Genomic DNA, 21,404 nt, shown 5'->3' with positions numbered 1-21,404 from the left:
AATAAAATAATTTGGAAGATTGTTTCTATCTTCCTAAAGATTTTGAAGCCATAATTCTGGAACTGTGAATTCAACATTCTGAACTCAAAGTTTAGCTCTGCTGATGGGCACAACCTCTCATATTGGGTACCCCTAAACCTGCTGCTTTCTCACAAGTAATAACTGATATTTTAGTAACCACTGGTTTGAGTCAGGCACTACCAATATATTAAATAGTTCAAAAATTATACTGGCTTATAGAATCATCTCCCTTCATCAAAATAGACTCCATAAAGGCTAGAAAAAAGTCAGATAGTGAAAAACTATCAGTACTTTTTGTTTTGAGTGAACACTTAGAATTCACATTTTTGTAATAACTGAACAAAAACTGTTGACTCATTCTGGTTTTGTTTTGGGACACATGTAATGTTAGATTAAAAAAACACATTAGGAACACATTAATTTTCTATAACACAAAAAAGCAACACTGATGTAGGTGAGCAAGCAAGGCTTATTTAATTGTTTGAAGATAAGCCAAGTTTCACAGTGCACGAAATAAAAGCAATGTAGACCGCAACTGCTTCAAACTATAATTCTGCATATAATAATGTAATAACACTAATAGGAAGGATGGTACAGGTAGAGTGAGGACAGATGTATGGTGACTTAAGACAATTGTTATACAACTGAAAGCACACAGTAACAAGAAAACTGTGGATTTAATTCATCATGCATTTAAATCTAACACATATAATTATCAAGGCCCTAAAACATGTACTTAAATAATCCCTCCAGAGCTGTATGTTAATTAGCTTTATCTTCTATATGAGAAATAAACATAATTATCTTAGTAACAATAAGATAAATATATTTATGAAATTATTTATTCATAAATGTAACTAAAATCTTTTAAAAGAATATACATTCCTTTTTAACATTAAAAAGGCTCCTTGATAAATTTAATTTCTGAATGCAAACTTACACATTTTTTTAAACGACAATTTGAAATAATAATGAGCATAGTTTATGGTGATACTTTTGTACACAAGTGTAATTAAAAGGTACAAAGAATAAAGTAAGCAAATTATTAATTTAAATGCATAGTTTTATCACATTTAGGAAGTTAAAGGCACTATTTGGAAGACTGAGTTTTTCTTCAGGGAAACTGATTTAAATATTTGAAATCTGGCCAGGTACGGTGGCTCACGCCTGTGATCCCAGCACTTTGGGAGGCCGAGGCGGGTGGATCACAAGGTCAGGAGTTCGAGACCAGCCTGGCCCACATGGCGAAACCCTGTCTCTACTAAAAATACAAAATTAGCTGGGTGTGGTGGCGCATGCCTGTAATCTCAGCTACTCACGAGGCTGAGGCAGGAGAATCGCTTGAACCCAGGAGGTGGAGGGTGCAGCAGGCCAAGATTGCACCACTGCATTCCAGCCTGGGTGACAGAGCAAGACTCCACCTCAAATATATATATATATATATATATATATATATATATATATATATATATATGAAATCTATCAAAGAATGACAGCAATTATAAATTATCTTCTTCATTTCTTTTTAACAAAAGCAAAAAGCAATACAATATTTAGTAAACAGTTTATCCTAAATAATAATAGAATTATTAAATAGGCTACATTACAGTTACCAAGCTAATAAAATAACATGATTAACAGAATGAAGTGGTATTAATAAAAACCATGAAATAAGCAGCAAACTCAAAAGCCACTTACATCTATATTAGTCACACAAATAATAAAATTCACTAATCTTGTAGGCACCAAATCTGTTTTACCAAGCCACAAGATAGTATTACTGTCAAGACTTTCATTGGGATATATTTACCAAAGAAACAATATTTAAGACAATGTAATTTCAATACTAAATTGTAAATATGTGGATAAAATGCCATTGCAGCCTTTCAGATCAGAAAGAGTAACTCCTAAGAGAACCAATCTTTTCTTTATAAAAAATAGGATAATCCCAAACTTTGGAGGAAGAGGTTTTTGATGCAGGAATTTTTGGTAGAAATAATAGGGAATAATCTACCTAAGTCTGTAACCCTTAGCTTTTAAGAGGCATAGCATATCAAAACATCAAATCAAATACCATCTTTTACTAACACATCATTACTATACAAAATGCCTTAAGAGACTGAGGCATCCACGGAGATTTAATGGTGTATCCGAACAAGCATCTCATTATTACAACGTTCAATAGTGTCCCGGTCCTTTAAATAAATAGAAATTTTAAGTTTTAATAATATTTATTATTTAGTACAAATGTGAAAATACAACAAATGATAGAAGAATATTATACTTTGTGCCAATATAGAGTCAGTCTAACAGGATCACTCAGAAATCACTTATGGAGAAAATACATATTTAATCTGTTTCTTTCATATGCAATAAGTTTCTCCAAAATAAAAAAGAACAAAAAAATTCAGAAAGTTTAAAGCTTTGGCGTAGCGAATAAAATAGGAAACAGTATAAAAATAAATGGGTAAAAGTAATAATTTTTTGCAAACTCCTGAGAAATTGTTTTAGGTACAAAATTAGAGTAGCATAATTAAACCAAGGTAACAAAATTAAGTGAATGTGTTCAATATACTTCATACTCAAAATGCATAAATAAAGGTAGAAGAGATTTTTTTATATGCCATATTTCAATCAATTCACACATGGTGTTGGCCAACATGATCAATGTTGTATGGCTAAAGGTGTCATTTTCTGGGTAGCTCATTGTGAGGAACTTTGGTGATGGTTGCCATGCAATGGTGTAGCGTGATATGGCATAGTTAAAATCATGGTCAGTTACTTTGATACTCGCCTTTCTATAAGACTTAGAGCTCACATTCCATTAAAAAATAACCTGATTTTGAAAAACAATGCTAAATAAAGGCAATAAGAAAGATGGTTATACCCAGGCCATGAGGCAGGTCATAAGAAATACTAAATAATGATATTGCCATCATGGTAGTAGTAATATTCATTAGTTGTTAATATCAAGTTGGGAGATACCTTGGCAAGTTTTGTAGCCTGTAGTTTGGAATGATGCATACTATAATATTTGATGCTCTCACATATAGTCTTTAACTTAAAAAGTCAATTAGTAAGAACAGCTATGGTAAGGTGATCAATGAGCAAGTACTTTATTTAAGCTCATGTTGGATTAAAGTCCCTGCTACAGCATTTAGACAACAATGCAAACTGTGCACATCAGTTTTCCTGCCATAGGTAAAACTAAAATAGGCTATAATTAATATAATTTGTAACCACTCACTTACATTAAAATTTGTAAAAGTTTCAATGAGTAGACTCCTAATATGGATGACCAAAGAATATATATATTTACGTATGTATTTATGCAGATGTATGTGATTATACATATGTATATATACATATATGCAGGTCTATTATTTAAAACTGCTTACAGTGACAAGAGGAAAACTAACTTAATTATGTAAACTTGTAAATTGTCAAATTATGATGGTCAGCATTTGATTCAGTTATTGCATATGCTCTAAGATCAAAAGATTTTCCCATACATTTAGAGAAGGTGCATGCAAATAAAACACAAGTAGAAACAACTTTTGTTTCTTATTTTTGGGAAAGAGTAAGGGCAATCAACCAAGAGGAAAACACCCCACTCCCCATAACCAAATTATAAAAAGTAGAAAAATAGATCTAAGACAAACTCTTGAGATGCTTTGTATAGATATTTGAAAGTACCTCACATGGTCTTAGGATCATGTATACACTTACTACATAATGCTTTGGGGGCTGAAAAGAGGAAATAAATACAAATTAAACCAACTCTTAATTATCCAAAATAACAGTCTCAACATTTACATAGCAATTTTCATTTAATGATTATTACAATATTATAAATATGTTTAGTCACTCTTATTTTACAAATGGTAAACTCCAATATTAAGGATAAATTTACTTATTGTCTGGCACCAGACCTGCTGAATGAGAAATGGGTCCCATGCCCCAAAAAATTACCCGGCAACCCAGACTTAAGAGATAATCACTTTGCCTTTTGGCCAAAAGAATATAGACAGAAAGCATCAATGCATACAGTAATTAAACTAACCTAATTTATTGAGTTAATATATAGATGTATCTGGGGGCACTTACCAGGATTATCAGTAGGCATGTCGACAATCAGTTGGTCGCTGTATTTTCCATATAAGCCATTAGTGCATATGGCTACTATCTGAAGAACATAACTCATATTGGGTAGCAAATTATTGAGAATAGCACCCTAAAAGAAAGATGTTAGTAATTATACAAATGTTATTCTCATAGGACTACCAACACACTAGGTATCTTTCCTAGAAAACTTTTTCTCCCTGATCCATGGAAAATACTTCTATTTTATTAACCTAAGGAAAAGTTTATGCAATGTTGCTTAGTTAAACTTGTGGTATTTGTGAATTATGAAGAACTGGAAAGCTAGGCTTTTTTTTTTTTTTTTTTTGCTTTTTAAAAATCAGATTTAGTTTCAGGAAGTTTCATTTTTAGCCAGAACTCATCAAATTCATAAATTAGTACTACAAACTAAAAATTAATATTTTAGACAAATAAATCGGGGGCATTTGCAAACAAGGAGCAATGTGAAAAGGTGAACAACTAAGTTATCTCTTTTTCTTGACAATATATATGCAAGAACAGTAATAGAATTATCTTCTTCACGTAATTATGAAATAAACATTTTTATTACTATTTATTTCACAATTTTCCCAGGTCATTGCATCTCCATATTCTAGGCAACTGAATTAAAAGGTTACTAAAATTTTATCCATTTTGTCCACATGATATGAAACATAATTAACAGTGCATTTTTATTTAAATGCAGGTTCCCAGGACTTGCAGGACTCTAGGTGCCTGAGTGCAGAGTCCAGTGTCCTTTAACCTGCAGTGGGGACTTTCTGGACCTACATCCAGATGAAGGTTTGTCAACTACACCCTAATCTATGGCCAACACTTCCCTACCAGAGCAAAGTTTAATACTGACATGCTCAGGCCACAAAAGGAATCTGTACTTTATTCGCATGCGCTGGTGGAGGGAGGCAGGGGTGGATCTTTTTGTAAGAAGTGTTTTCTTACATCCCCAAAGTTCTGACCCAATCATGACTTCCCAGCTGTTATCTGAAAATTTTTTGGTGCAACAAAGAGGACTTGTATGTCCCCTACTCTACTTTTCCTGTGCTGATATAGCGTAATGGAAGACACAATATAAAATGTATCAGGGCACTGAGATTCTGGCACTATTCTACAACTGAAATCTTAAGAAAGGCCACACTAAATGATCTCCAGTTCATAAGTCATATGTATCTACTCTATAGTGTTATTGTTGGCAAAGTTATGATATCCATTTAATTAAATGTAACTTTAAACATAATTTAGTATAGCTTCTAATTTAAAATTTTTTTTTTAAATTTAAAAATACTCAGCCTACCCCACCTTCACTTAAAGTCTAAAAGTAATGGAGGAAAATAATATACAACCATTTGTAAGTTCTTACCTTGGAAATTAAATTATAATGTTACCATATGTAAAACAACTGATCATATAGTTACCAAGTCTTGATAGCCATCTGTCAAAAATTCATGCTTGGTTTGGTCCTCTCCATCCAACTGCTGGTACAAAACTGCAAACTTCTCAATCATGGTATCATAAACGACTCGAGGTCTTTCCCATGTAACAAGAAGGCTGGTATAATTCTCTGGGTCAGCCTGAACATTTTCTGGTTCTGAACTACAAACTTCAGAGAGAAAAAAGTACAGTTGTTGATAGAACTTATCCTTGAGGACTTGAATAAATAAAACATATTCTATAAAAATTGTATTGTGTTTTATTTCAATGTAAAGTAAAAAGTTACACTTTCCCACTGTGGAGCTTTTGCTTATTCCATTTCCTATATCTAAAATACTCTTTCCACCCCTCTTAACTCTATCTGTTCAAATCCCAGCTTTCCATTCTGGAAAGGTCTTGGTCAAATGCTACCTCCTTCATTACGCACATTAATCTCTACTGAAGTGATCTCTGTCATTGTCAATTGCCTATTTTATCATTATTACTGCATTATTTGCATACTTTCGTATTATATTTTTCCTGAATGAATCTTGACTCCTCTAGTGGATTATAAACATAAGAACCATAGCTCTGTAGTTCTATATTGCCTAGAACATTGTTTTGAATATACCTGGCATACAGATTCATTTTTAGAAATAAATGCACAAAGAATATCTGCAAGCTCATGGTGACTTAATTTCTCTTGTTTGGTACCTGAAAATATATTCAGTTCAGGATGAGGATAATTTCAATTATGAAAGACATACTATTATTGGAACATTTTGTTATTAGAGAATCCTTGAACTAATTTAAAATTCCCAACCAGAGAAAACCAAAGAAAACCTAAAATTGCCATTTCAGTATTTTTCAGACGTGCTGACAAAAATCCCATTTTGTTATCATAAGTAAATTAAGAAAATAATTTTAGGGAATTAAGAGACTTGTTTGTCTCATCTGAAAAAGTAGTATTATGAAAAATCATTCAGAGACTGCTTAAAATGAATTCAGGCCCATGCTGGGAATCATGCCCCAAATTTAGTCCCATCAGAGAGTGCCCTGGTACTTTCCAAAATGCACTTATAATGTGATAGTTTGGACTAATTTGGAAAAGAAAAACTATAACATTTTATGATATTTTACTAACGAAGCAGAGTAATAAATATCTCTTCATGGGCCAGATTTGCAAAGCAGAGGGAGAGAAAGATCTCTCAGGCTGAATATTAATTAATATACTTACTTGTTTTCAGGTGACACCTGAAGTTACAAAGCCACTCAATGCGAGCATGCAGTAGACTTAGGTAAATCAGTCATCACTGATACAACAATTACAAGGACTCAAAAATATGTTAACAACTGCCGCCGATTGTGACCAAAATGACTTGTCTCTGCTAGTTTGCAGTTCACCTCATGAACACCGGAGGGCACCCACAACTAACAATTGGTCTTACAAATGGAAACAAATTTTACATATAATACTTAGTAGTCACAATTTTAGCATATGTACAATATGATAGCAATGGCATAGCATATGTACAGTATGCTAGCAGTGGTACAGAAATTATTTAGGAAATATGAATATATATATACCTTTTACAAATAAATACATGTATAGCTTTATATCAGTTAGAAATTATTTTTCACTTCAAACCTTTGATGTTATTTTTTGTTTAGGGAGGGCTTAGGTTGGGGTGTTCCTTTAGAAATAAAAGAAAAATTATTTCATTATCAAAAAACATGAATTCAGAATAAGAAAATATATTTTAATTTAGGTGTATACTACATGATGTTACTCTACTGAGTGAGACTTCTACTGATGTCCACCAGATGGCAGAAGACCTTCAAATTGTCTCAAGTGAGCTATTCACGTTTCTATCATTGGAGCAACAAGCTCGTTCTTGCTTCTAATGAATCCCAAGTTCACTTTTAGAAAAGTTGGAAGTGACTCTGGACAATATCATTTGTAGATTTCGTCCTCCAAAAATCAATTCCACTTTTTACAGAATGGGAATGATTTAAAGTGAACTATACACTTCAAGATGAAACTGTTTTGAAATGCATTAATTTTGGCTAAGACGGTGAAACCCCGTCTCTACTAAAAATACAAAAAATTAGCCGGGCGTGGTGGCGGGCGCCTGTAATCCCAGCTACTCGGGAGGCTGAGGCAGGAGAATGGCGTGAACCCGGGACGCGGAGCTTGCAGTGAGCCCAGATCGCGCCACTGCACTCCAGCTGGGGCGACAGAGCAAGACTCCGTCTCAAAAAAAAAAAAAAAAAAAAGAAATGCATTAATTTTATGCATACATACAAAGCATAACAATCTCTTAAGAAAAAAATAAAGGATTCATTGCAAAACATCCAAAGGACTACTGCCTAAGCAGCAGAAACGACTTTGGTTGGATGTCTATGTTTGTCTCGCCTTAGTAGTAGCAATCAGTAGACGTGTCAAAATTTATGAATCAACATTAATATAAAGTAGAGCTCCAAAAAGAAAGTTATATTTTCTTGCCCATAAGTTTTCACTTCTTTGTTCTCCTCCTTGTAAATCTGTAAGAGTTTGTTAGTTATTTGTGTAATAGCTTGAGTTTATATTTTAATTAGAAATTTACTTTTTAAATACTTGTGTTTATTGTTAATCAACAATATAGTTGTATGCTATCAAGCTTCAGGTAAATCTTTTATTTTAGATGTGGAGACACAGGCTCTTATGGTGAAAAAAACATATATACTTTAGAATGTTATTAACAGAAAAGCCTATATTTCTTTATATAGTTTATGATCTTACCAAAGGGTTTCCTTTCTATAAGATAGAGCTGAATCTTTTAAATAACAATTTAGTTAATTCCATACACACTATTTGGTGTTCAAACCATGGAATGACCATAGAAGAAGTGATTAATAGACACTAAATTTCCCAGGTTTTGCATATATTTCCTATTGAAATCAGCCCAATTATCTTTTTTTTTTTTTTTTTTTGAGACAGTCTCGCTCTGTCATCCAGGTTGGAGTGCAGTGGCACAATCTCGCCTTACTGCAAGCTCCACCTCCTGGGTTCACACAATTCTCCTGCCTCAGCCTCCCGAGCAGCTGGGATTACAGGTGTCCACCACCACGCCTGGATATTTTTTTTTGTATTTTTAGTAGAGACGAGGTTTCACTGTGTTAGCCAGGATGGTCACCGTGTTAGCCAGGATGGTCTCGATCTCCTGACCTCGTGATCCTCTCACCTCAGCCTCCCAAAGTGCTGGGATTACAGGCATGAGCCACCGCACCCGGCCAGCCCAATTATCTTATTAGAAGCATGCCTACTCTGTAAAGTACATTTTCTGGATTGAAAATCAATAGCATTTTTCCAGATCAATATGTACTCAGACATCAAATACAAGCTACTATAAAGTAAAATAGTAACAAAAATATAATTTTCCTGATCATGAGGAGTTTGAAACTGTTGAAGCTTCATTCTCCCCCTCAGGACTATATCTCACATACTGATTCCTTTCCACGTCTACATGTGATCTGGGTCATAGTTACTGATTCTTCAGGGGACACTGGCTAAGAAGGAGAACCTAATTACTGGTTAGTGCAGGCTTCTGGCTGTGAGTCTGGGGCCCACGTCAAGTCACGCAGAGTACAAGTAAATGGCACTGCACCATACATGAACAGTGAGCAAAGAATCCTCACTATAAAGAATGAGAATGTAGTCTCCTTTATCAGGGAGCTATACATGTTCTTGCTTTAAAAACTTATTTTTAGCATTCCACTCTCATCTGCTTGGTTCTAGGCACTCTAGACATACAGAAGAAGAAGATAGTGTCTCAGCCTTTAGGATGCTCATTCCTGTGATAGCTTTCAAACACTTAGATTTAGTAAGCTCGCAGATGTAACTAGTGGTTTTAGATTCTAAATTCTGCACTCCATTGATAGAGGAATGTATAAAAAACTTATGAAAAATTCTGCCATTTAGGCCAAATTCTTTTCAAATTTATACACATTTCCTACTAAAAATGGTATAAGCTTCTTAAACTTTTAGCTGACACAAAGTCCTGTGCTTTATCATTCATCCTCTCATTACTTAAATGAAGAGTGAACACCTAGTACATAGGAATGGATGTGATCTGTGGAACCAGTGCCAAAATATTAATAAGCAAAGCACTGAATGAGGAAGAAAAAAAGAAAAGAGACAGAGAAATGCAAATGCATTCCTTGGCTGTGACAAATCTTTGTTAATCAAGAAAGTTGATGCAGATGACCAAGGGGAGATAGGAGATTCTTTCCACTTCTGTTGCTCTCTAGCCTGCCTTGGAAGAAGCACAATCTGCCCTGAGGGAGAAGGCGCAGTCTTAGCTTCAGGTATTCTGAGTAAAATATGGATTGATACGAAATGGCAGGGAGGTGATTCTTAGGGAGTGGCAGAGAAAATGTCATAATTACCTGAGACTACACTAGGTCTCACTCAGTTATTTCCCACTAATTTGAAGTTCTGTACAGTATAACACAGCTCATGCCAAAAGTGCTTCGTAAATACATGCTAATAAGTCCACCACTTCCTTATTTGAAGTTTATGAGCCTCATTTTTAAAAGTAGTAAGACAATGACTGCTGAGAGAAAAGCTGAATGACTTACAGACCCAGAAGGTAACCAGTGAGGTTGTGACTTCTCCTCAGGCAGTAGCAGATCCTAAAACAACTAATGTAAACATTGACACAAATGCTGAATGTAATTGGAAAAGATCTATCCCTGTTTTGTACTTCTGAATGATTACATATTCACTTTAGATTAATAGCCAAAAGAAGTCTTTCTAATTCTACCTCTTTCACTCAGTCTTTAGGGACCCAGAGTGACTTCATCAACAGTTCAATTTGTAGTATATAATCTTCCAAGAAGTAAATAATATTCATTTCACTTTTTAAAATATAGTTGCAGTACAGTGTTTACATACATGTGACCTTAACAAATGCTAGTAACAACCCACTGACCTTCAAGAAGGTAAGTCTACTAATGTATAATTCATTATGACGTTTTTTCAGGAAATTGTACAAAATTTCTCATAGGTCAAAATATTATGCTACAAAGACACTCCCTTTATGCTACTCTGTCCTGACAACTATTTTATCTTTTATTGTTTTGGTTTTTTTAAGTTTGTATTAAATATATTACAATGCTAGCAAATGAGATTTGAAGTGCATCCATAATTCTATTCAACAATTATTTAAGAATACCTTAATCATGAAAAACTTGAATAGTATACCATACTCATTGTGATATCTTGGCTGTCCATATATACACATGACAATGATACTAGTTATGAGTCAGTAGCACATTACATTCAAGGGACTGTACTGCTTTGCAAATTTTAGGTCATCTAAACCTCACCACAACCCTATAGGGTGACCATTTTTAACTTTTCCATTCTATAGGTGAAGAAACTGAAGCTTGGGGAGTTTAAGTAAGTTGACAATTTTTATATGACTAATAAGTATTGGTGCTGGAGTTTAAAATCAAGTCTACTGAACTTTAAGGTCTGTTTTTCCCCCCTGTGCTTTAGCAGGTCCCGGCTTCTTAGCAGAAAAACCTTGTAAGGTGGTAAGAAGGCGGCATGAAAGCATCTGATGCCCGGAAGGCGTGGATACAGTTGAACTTAATCTACTTCATACTTTTGCTATGTTTGTACTGTTATTCACATGTAGTACTCATTATTTAAAAAACAAACAAACAAACAGTGTTTATTGGCCGAGCACGATGGCTCATGCCTGTAATCTCAGCACTTTGGGAGGTGAGGGCAGGCGGATCACCTGAGGTCAGGAGTTCGAGACCAGTCTGGCCAACATGGTAAAACCCCGTCTCTGCTAAAAATACAAAAATTAGTCAGGTGTGGTAGCATGCGCCTGTAGTCCCAGCTACTAGGGAGGCTGACGCAGGAGAATCGCTTGAACCCAGGAGGTAGAGGCTGCGGTAAGCAGAGATCGATACACTGTGCTCAAGCCTGGGTGACAAAGAGAGACTCTGTCAAAAAAAAAAAAAAAAAAAGACAGTTTTCACTAACTCTTTCAGGACCAGATGGTTCTATTAAATTCTGTGATCCTTAGAAGAGCCAGTGTCCATTCCATGATGCCAAAAAGAAACGCCTTCCTAATAAATGGCACTCTCCATACAAATGGAAATACAGATAAAATATGCATTAATTCGCAAATAATCTATTGAGCGCCTGCTGTGAATGCAAAAAATGAATAAGGCCTGGTCTCTAACCTTACAGAGTTTATATGAATATCTAAATCTCACGTGGTTTTTGCGATTATTTATAACGTATTTCTAAAAATACGTTTTCCTACAATGCATTTATTGAGAGCAAGATTTTGACAATTTTTATGCTAGCTTTTACTTCTCCTCTTGGTCAAAATGAGGATGTTAGATATTTATAATGGCAAAAAATATATGAACTGAAGGTCCAAAATTGAGGAACTGGTTAAGGTTTAATATACAGTTATAACTATATGATGGAATACAACATAAAAATTAAGAATGATGTATTAAAGGTATAATATGAAGTAAAAAAATCAGTAAACAGACATGTGGTATAGTCTCATTTTTTGTGAAATATAATAACATTTTTTAAAAATTTCAGAGAAAGATCTGGATGGATATTTACCAAAATCTTCATAATAGTGAATTTACAGAGTAGTGTAATTACAGGGTATTTTTATTTTCTTCTGTGTGCTTATCTATATTTTCTACGTTTTATAAGTTCATGTAATAAAAATTTTCAGATTGAATTTAATAAAGATCAAAACTGAATATAAATACAATCCTCAATTCTTATTCTCAAATTCAGTTCCAAAGGAGATAGTATATCCATTAAGAAAAAACTTTCGGCGGAGCGTGGTGGCTCATGCCTGTAGTCCCAGCACTTTGGGAGGCCGAGGTGGGCGGATCACCTGAGGTCGGGAGTTCGAGACCAGCCTGACTAACATGGCGAAACCCTGTCTCTACTAAAAATACAAAATTAGCTGGGTGTGGTGGCGCATGCCTGTAATCTCAGCTACTTGGGAGGCTGAGGCAGGAGAATCACTTGAACCCAGGAGGCGGAGGTTGCGGTGAGCCGATATCGTGCCATTGCACTCCAGCCTGGGCAACAAGAGTGAAACTCCAACTCAAAAAAAAAAAAAAAAAAAACTTTCATAAGAACACAGTATTTCTATGCACAGGACAAATGATAATAAATGCTTATTGAGTGTAAAGACTCGTGATGGAAAAAGCAAGTCCTAGTTTGTGAAGAAAGAAATAACTAATTTCTGTGGGTCTAATCAGATTCATTTCTCCTCTTTTTTAACTGCAAAAATAAAAGCAAGTGGCTCACTTCTTTATAATGATTTCAGTAAATGCAGACTGTTATACAATGGACATCTATAAAAATTATTACATAATACATCTTGATATGCCAGGTGTTCATTATGGTTAAGTACAATAATTTTACAGAGGATTAACAGAGTCAAAATGAAGAATGTAAATTATTTGCTATTTTTTTCAGTCACAGAGGAAACTATTTCATAACAATTCTGTCATAATACTGATACTATCTTTTTAAAATTAGAATCTTTCTTTTCCTGGAATGATCTTTAATTTTGAACATGAACTGTACACACATGCTAATCCTACTGTACTGTACTCTTCTGAAGGCTTTGCAAATTTTAAATTATTTAAAGTATGTTCAGCAAGAAGAACTTGGCTCCAACCTGTCTGGAAATCTAAAGCCAGTCATTCCTTCTGTGTTTGTTGCCAATAGCACATATGCTCTTTTTAACCCTGGAGGCTTAGACATGAGTAAGCTTTGGCCAATGTTTTAATTCATTCACTTATTCACCATTCATCAAGGAATCAAAGGGCTCTTACTACCTGCCAGGTACTTTATCAGATGTTACAGGTAACACTGAGATCAATTAGACAGGGATCTACTAAGAAACTAAGGTATGCACATAAACACCCCTGAAGCAAGGCAAGAAAGGCAAAGTGCCACAACTGCAGGTCAGGGATTATGATGGTTCAGAAGAAAGAGGAATTACATTCAGTTTTGGGTAATCAGGAAGGCCCTATACTGCATAAGGGCATATTAATTATTTGACAGTGGTTTGTATTAAATCCAAAAAAGAATTGACTGAATATGTAACTGAATGGATGAGACTCATCCAACTAACATGACCTGACTTTTCTATTTCATTGCTGTCTCAAAATGATATATTTTGACAATGATTGAAACTTTAAAATCATAAATGTGCATATTAGTCTATGTAACCAGAAAAAAAAAGTTCTATATCATCTCTGATCCCCCCTAGAAGGGGATATGTTTTGGCAAACGAAGGGCCCCTTTTAAAAAATATTTATGTATTTATTTATTTTTACTTCAACTTTTATTTTAGATAGAGGAGCACATATGCAGGTTTGTTACATGAGAATACTAAAAGATGCTGAGGTTTAGAGTACAAATCCCATCACTCAGCTAGTGAGCATTATATTTGATAGGTAGACTTTTTAACTCACCCACCTCTCCACTCTCTCGTACACCACAGTGTCTACTGTTCCTATGTTTATGTCTATGTGTAATTAATGTTTAGCTCCCACTTATAAGTGAGAACATGAGGTACTTGGTTTTCTGTCCCTGCATTAGTTCACTTAGGATTATGACCTGCAGCTCCAACCATCTTGCTGCAAAAAAACATGATTTCATTTTTTATGACTGTGTAGTGTTCCATAGTGTATATGTACTACATTTTTTTAATCTACCACTGAGCACATGGGTTGATTCCATATCTTTGCTATTGTGACTAGCACAGCAATGAACATATAAGTGCATATGTCACTTCTTAGAAGAAGGCATACAACTGCTAAGAAACATATGAAAAAATACTCACCATCACTAATCATCGGAGAAATACAAACCAAAACCACAATGAGATACCATCTCACACCATTCAGAATGGCTATTATTAAAAAGCCAACAAACATTGCATCTAGTGAGGCTGCAGGGAAAAGGGAACGCTTATACACTGTTGGTGGGAATATAAATTAGTCCAGCCATTGTGCAAAGCAATCTGGAGATTTCTCAAGAACTTAAAACAGAACTACCGTTTGACCCAGCAATCCCATTACTGGGTATACACCCAAAAGAAAATAAATCATTCTACCAAAAAGGGCCTTTTTTGATTGCTGAGCTCATTAGGATGAGCACGGGCAGGCAAGTTTGAAGGACCTGGGACAAAGCTAATTTTCCTGCCTTAAGAAGACGTGAAGACTTGGGTGGGATGAGGGTAGCAGCTGAGATTCTGTGAGGGGAACTGACCAAAGAGGAGGGTCAAACAATCTGAAGGCAAAGACTCTAAGGCCCAGCAAGGGAGACTGCAGAAGAGATGTGTTTCTGCTAACATAATTTTAGAATAAAAACTGATGGCCATAAAGATACAAAACACTAATAACAACTAGGATTGTCTTTTGAGCATTTTTATTTATCCTAAGGATATAGAATATAAGCGGATAATACTATATAAGCAATATTGTCTAAGCTGTAGGCAGATATTTTGATGAGATGCTGAGTTTTGTAGCATCTCCCCATCACTCCATAAATATTTAGTCAAAAATACAAACATAACAAAGTAGTTGGTGTGACTGGATTTTCTTGACGAAGCTGGGGAAGGCACACATATAGGATAAGTAGACAACAAAAACAGCCTGTAAATGTGCATTTTTATTGTAAAACTTTCTAGTTTTTCCTTAAGTATTGCATATTTAAGTCCCTTCAATTTAAATGAGTGAGTCTATTTTGAGTTGCTGTTTTTCTAGTTAGTTCTGCCATTTATTTTGGAACCAAACCACAGACAAATAGGTGATAAATAAATTATCATTACTATGGCAGTCATAATAGTATTGCAGCAGGGATGTGAAATTCTGTGACAATATACACACATAGTCTAAGGGAATAAAATCGATTCCTACAAGCTCCATTCAAGAAAATTATTTTCCTTACTTTATAGGTCCTATCATGTATTTCTAGAACCCAAAACACCAAGTAGTTAAGAAAGTGTTGTTTCTGTGTTTGACCTTAGGATAAACAAAACACTCAAAATCCATTACTATTTTTTTGAAGCTTCATGTCTTTAAAGTCATCAGTTTTTTATGTAAGCAGAAATTATGTTCCTGTATAAATGTCAAGTACAGTGGACAGAAGTTTGCAAAGCTTTAGATTCAGGGAGACTTGGGTTCAAATACTGACTCCATTCCTTTCTAGTTGTGTAAACTTGGGCAAGCCATTTAATATCAGCTTCCCAAACTGTAAAATGAAGACAATGAGGCCAACTTCATAAGAGTGAAGTGAGGTCTACGTCAAATATTGTCTGGTTCCAATGCCTGGTAGAGTCACACAATACACAGTAGCTATTACTGTTTTTGTTATTATGGATTATTACTTTGGGCCTTTAACACTTAACTGTGAAAGCAATGTTCTACATTAAATCAGAATTATATACAGGTCTACACATTAAACAGTGCAGGAAGCACCCATTAAGTATAACTTGCTATGTTTTTATTATGTGGAAATGGAGTCTTTCAGCCATGCAGTAAATATTTAGTGAATGAGAGCTTTACTTTAGTTTGGCCATGGAGATAAAGAGATAAAAGACTTATTTACTTCCATTATGGGGCTCAGAGATTGCTGGCAGAGACAAATAAGTAAATAGACAATTACCATAATATGGTAACTGCTATGAAGTCTGGAGAAGCTGAGCACATCGTACAACCTCCAGAGGAGCACCATTTACCATCTGTGGGTATGGTGTCTCCTTGAGTGTGCAGTCCTGTGGCCATTGCCAGGGCCAGACTTAGGGGGACAGAAGTAGAGTCAGAGATGGCCTCCTAGTGGATGCAATGCTCAACGTGAGTCTTGAAGAATGAGGAGGCAGGGAAATGAAGACGGTGGAGAGGAATATGCCATCAATGGGGAAGTCAAATGTATAAATGCAACCTGGAAGAATGTGGTCTTGCATCTTCAGGGGACTTCATGGAGTTCAATGTAAGGGAAGGATGCTAGTTGGGGAGGCTTAAGCACTAAGACTAGTAAACCTACACAGAGCCTGCCATGCAATAACAAGCAATTTGAACTTTATTCCAAAAGTGATGCAGAACCAGTGAAGGGTTTTAATAAAACAGAATTGACAAAACTGTGTGACAAAAAAAATCATATTTATTTACTTAGTAATTTGGTCTATTATTTTAAGAAGAGGGGATGGTTAAATCCACTTTCTTTTTTCTAATCGATTGTCTATCATTTACTGGACAGTATGCTATAGTATTTAATACTACTGATAGAAATATAATTAAATTTCCTTACTTTGGGGCAATTTAATTTAAAATTTAGTGTCATAGTAAATATAGCTATTCATCACTGTTGTCTTGAATTCTATTTTTTTGTTAAAGGATAAACGATTCTTGGAAATATCACATTAAAACAATAAAAGCTTGTTGTTTTAATGCCTAATCTTCAAAAGCAGATGATTATTAAATTAATATTATACATGGCAAAAAAAATCATTGAATTCATTGCAGGACTGATATCAAAGAGGTCCATCTACTTGGAAAGGTTAGAAGTCCTTTCCAGTGCAAAGGTCACTTCAACGACTTCTTTAATGAACAAGTGACAACCTCAGTAAAAACTGAAAAGGACAAGTCAGCAGATGTATCTGATTGTGTTCTCTGGACATTTAAAAATGCTTTTAACTACTGTGTCAGCTTCAAAAAACAGACGGCATTCTAGAGACACCCCTCTGGTGTCATTTCCCTTGGCTGTACCTAAAAAGAGCAAATTTCTTTTCCTCCAAAGAAGGAAACTGGGAAGAAGATTCACTTCTTATTCATTAATAACTCAGTGCATTTATTTTCAGTACTGATAAGGTGCTAGGCTCCTTCTTGGGGGCTGCCAACACAAAGATGAGCACTTTAAAACCCAAATACTGTGTCAAGACTCAGTTCAAAGGCGGTTCTCCCATAAAGTTTTCCTTATTATCCCAACCAGAAATGATCTCCCAAGCTCTGAACACCTCAGCCTCTTATTCATTCCTTTCTCATACCTCTCAGCCCAGGCAAATACCAGAAAGTGAACTTGGAGGTGTGCACTTTGCTTTGCTACTTATTACTGTGTATTCTGGAAAAATGATTTTCCTTATTAAATCTCAGTTTTTCTCATCTGTGAAATGGGGTTATTCTTATGGGAAGAATAGATTTTTTAGTTGCCATTTTATAGATGTGGTATCTGATATTCAGAAAATTAGACAGCTTACCTAAAGCTACAAAATTAATAATTAAAACATTTCTAAAGCTCGAAGTCCTCTATATTTGTCAGTTTACCAAAATTACCTCCTATAACATTGCATCTATGAGAGTTGTAGAAGATTATATTTAAATACATACCTGCTTCATGAATCTCTTCCTTTCCAGTGTATGAGGAAAACACCTGTCTAGAGAACTTGTACTGTTGCTCTCGAAAATTGTTTTGTAAGTAGTCCATCAGCATGACATAACCAGATTGTTGCATTGTAAGAACTTCACAAAAAACAGCCAACTGAAAAAAAGATCAAATAATTTAACGTATCTGCTTCAAAGGCATTGGTAAATGCTTTAAAATGGATATTTTATAGCAAAGTTAGAACATAATGTTTTTTAAATGGCTTTGAATTACTTGATTTGTTTGAATTTCTAAGATTACCTGGCTTTCAGAGATGCTAACTGTATCTTTAAAAACAATCCAGTCAACTGTGTCTGTGCAGGGAGGAGATGTCAATGAGCCATTGTAAATGTAATACTTGTCAGTTGAGTTTGGCAGAAGGTTCAACAGTATGAATGGATCTAAAGCAGCCTGCTTCCCTAAAAAGGAATAATATACATCTCAGCTGGAATCTCAACACTGGAACTTAGCTGTTCAAAACTTCTATGAAACAGAGACACATGCTTTGTTATGTATTTAATCAAAACTGAGATTTTGAAACATTTTAGATATATTTTTAAATGGTAATAAAGCTGGCATGCCCCAAATTGTATTACACATGTCACTATACAGTGTTAGATGACTTATCTTTACATCAAGATGGTGAACAGAATATTTTACATATAAAAATACTCAGAAATCAGATGATCATCTCAATAGATACAGTTACATCATTTCATAAGACTCAATACCAGTTCATGGAAAATAAAAACACAACCTTATTCTGGTGAAGATGATCATCAAAGCCTGTACTAGTAATCATATTTAAGAATGACTTATTGAAAGTGTTCCCCCTAGAGATCAAGAATGACACCAGGATTTCCTGCCATCACCACTTCTATTTAACATTGAATTGGAAGACTGAGCCAGTGCAATAAAGAAAAAAGAAACGAAAATCTTAAGATTGTATAGGAAAAAATAATACCATCACAGTGTGCAAATAACATGATTGTGCATGTAAAACATTGAAAATTATTTACAGGCCGGGCGTGGTGGCTCACGCCTGTAAAGAGGCCAAGGTGGGTGGATCACGAAGTCAGGAGTTCGAGACCATCCTGGCTAACACGGTGAAACCCCATCTCTACTAAAAATACAAAAAATTAGCTGGGCATGGTGGCACATGCCTGTAGTTCCAGCTACTCAAGAGTCTGAGGCAGGAGAGTCGCTTGAACCTGGGAGGCGGAGGTTGCAGTGAGCCAAGATCGCGCCACCGCACTCCAGCCTGGGTGACAGAGCGAGACTCCATCTCAAAAAAAAAAAGAAAGAAAGAAAATCATCTACAGAGTATGAGAAATAATAAGTGAAATTAGCAAAGCCACTGCACGTAGATCAATATACAAAAATCAATTGTATTTCTGTGTACCAGCATCAAACAACAGAAAATAAAATTTAAAGCAATATGATTTAAAATAGGAAAACATTATCAAATACAAATAAATCTAACAAATAATGTGTAGAATATCTACACTGAAAATTACAAAACATTCTGGAGAGAATTAAATAAATATTAAAATGGCAGAAAGATTATGTTCATGGGTTGGAAGAGTCAGTATTGTGAAGGTGTTGATTTTCCCCAAATTGATTCATAGATTCAATGAAATCCTAATTAAAATCCCAGAAGGTTGTGTGTGTAATTGACATATTGATTCTAAAATTTCAATAAAAATCCAAAGAAAAGTTAAGACAATCTTGAAAAATAATAAAGCTGGAAAACTTTCACTACCAGATAGGAAGAGCTGTCATACTGTTATATATAAAGCTGTAGAAATTATGATAGTGAGGTATTTGTGCAAAGATTGATGAAGAGAACAATGGAAGAGAAAATAAAAGAGAAAAATATGATCATTTGATCTATGATAGAAAAATTATTATGGAATGTGGAATGGATGGTCTTTTCAATAAACAGTGCTATATCAATTGAATATCCTCATGGAAAAAAGTGAATCTTGATTCCCTACTTCACATCATAAGCACAAATCAGTTCTAAACTGATTGCAGATTTAAATGAACATATTCATAATGCTTTTAAATGAAAACATTAAAAAATTATCATCATAACCTAATGGTAGGTTGAGGTTTCTGAAATGGCACACAAAAAATATTACTTATAAAAGGAAAAATGATAAAATTTAGTATATGACAATCAAGATCTATTCATCAATAGTCATCAAGAGAGTTAAAAGGAAAGCCAAAGAGTGGAAAAAAATATTTTTGATACAATATACACAGATGTGTTTGTGTGTGTACACACACACACACACACACACACACACCAATAAAGATGGATTTATTCTTATATATAAACTTGTATACAGATTATAGAATTTCTATCCAAAAACTGGTAGAGTTTTCTTAGGTGGGCCATCTGGCCTTCAAACCCTGAAACAATCCAAATATATCTGTCTCCTTGAATAGTCTCATTTGTATCTGTCCAATAGCACTTACCAATAGCAATACCATGGTCATTTAGCTATTTGTGAACCAGCCCTCACTCATGTAGGCAGCAATCTACTTACCAGTGAGATCTGTGTCTAATTTGTTTTCCTATCTCCTGAACTACCCAGCCCAGTGCAAGTCCTCTGCCCTCTCTATGAGATTAAGGCCATTAAGAAATAGTCCCTGAAGCCAATCCGTGTAGTCTAAGTGAGGTGGCGGAGTGTAGAGCAGTGGTGTTAATCCTTATGTGAATAATCCAGGGAGTTTTAGAAAAATACCAATGCCTCAGGCCCCACTCTAGACCATTTGCATTAAGATCTCTAGTGGTCAGGCCTGGGCATCTAGATTTTTAAAAAGCATCCCCAGGTGATGCAAACATGCAGGGTAGTAGGCTAGTGTAGAAAATCCCAAGTAAAGTGAAGCCTTTTCAAGGTTTTAGTCTTTCTTTTCTTTCTTTCTTTCTTTTTTTTTTTTTTTTTTTGAGACGGAGTCTCGCTGCCGCCCAGGCTGCAGTGCAGTGGCGCGATCTCGGCTCACTGCAGGCTCCGCCCCGTGGGGTTCACGCCATTCTCCTGCCTCAGCCTCCCGAGTAGCTGGGACTACAGGCGCCTGCCACCACGCCTGGCTAATTTTTTGTATTTTTAGTAGAGACGGGGTTTCACCGTGTTAGCCAGGATGGTCTCGATCTCCTGACCTCGTGATCTGCCCGCCTCGGCCTGCCAAAGTGCTGGGATCACAGGCGTGAGCCACCGCGCCCGGCCGTCTTTCTTAACCACACTTTCCACATTAGAATACGAAATGACTAGACTATCTGATCTTAAAAGTCTATTCCAGCTCTAAACTCTATGAAGACTGAACATGTTCAGAAAGCCTCAAAGAAAAA

The 21,404-nt window shown here is 35.2% G+C and overlaps 1 protein-coding gene across 4 annotated transcripts in view; it reads right to left on the bottom strand.

Moving 5' to 3' along the window:
- PTPRZ1 (protein tyrosine phosphatase receptor type Z1) overlaps window positions 1-21,404 on the bottom strand; it is a 190,685-nt gene that overhangs the window by 60,094 nt on the left and 109,187 nt on the right. For all 4 annotated transcript variants that reach the window (XM_003808636.6, XM_008960703.5, XM_008960705.5 and 1 more), the window contains exons 7-10: window positions 18,308-18,465; window positions 18,013-18,163; window positions 5,574-5,758; window positions 4,129-4,255 (exon numbers count right to left, since the gene is read on the bottom strand). In XM_003808636.6, coding sequence (XP_003808684.4) covers window positions 4,129-4,255; window positions 5,574-5,758; window positions 18,013-18,163; window positions 18,308-18,465 — 621 coding nt within the window. The remainder of the gene's footprint in view (window positions 1-4,128; window positions 4,256-5,573; window positions 5,759-18,012; window positions 18,164-18,307; window positions 18,466-21,404) is intronic.

The sequence above is a fragment of the Pan paniscus genome, chromosome 6 (genome assembly GCF_029289425.2).
Source record: "Pan paniscus chromosome 6, NHGRI_mPanPan1-v2.0_pri, whole genome shotgun sequence".
In the NCBI taxonomy this organism is placed as follows: domain Eukaryota; kingdom Metazoa; phylum Chordata; class Mammalia; order Primates; family Hominidae; genus Pan; species Pan paniscus.
Note: the sequence above shows the minus strand (reverse complement) of the source record. Positions and strands in the feature narration are given on the sequence as shown.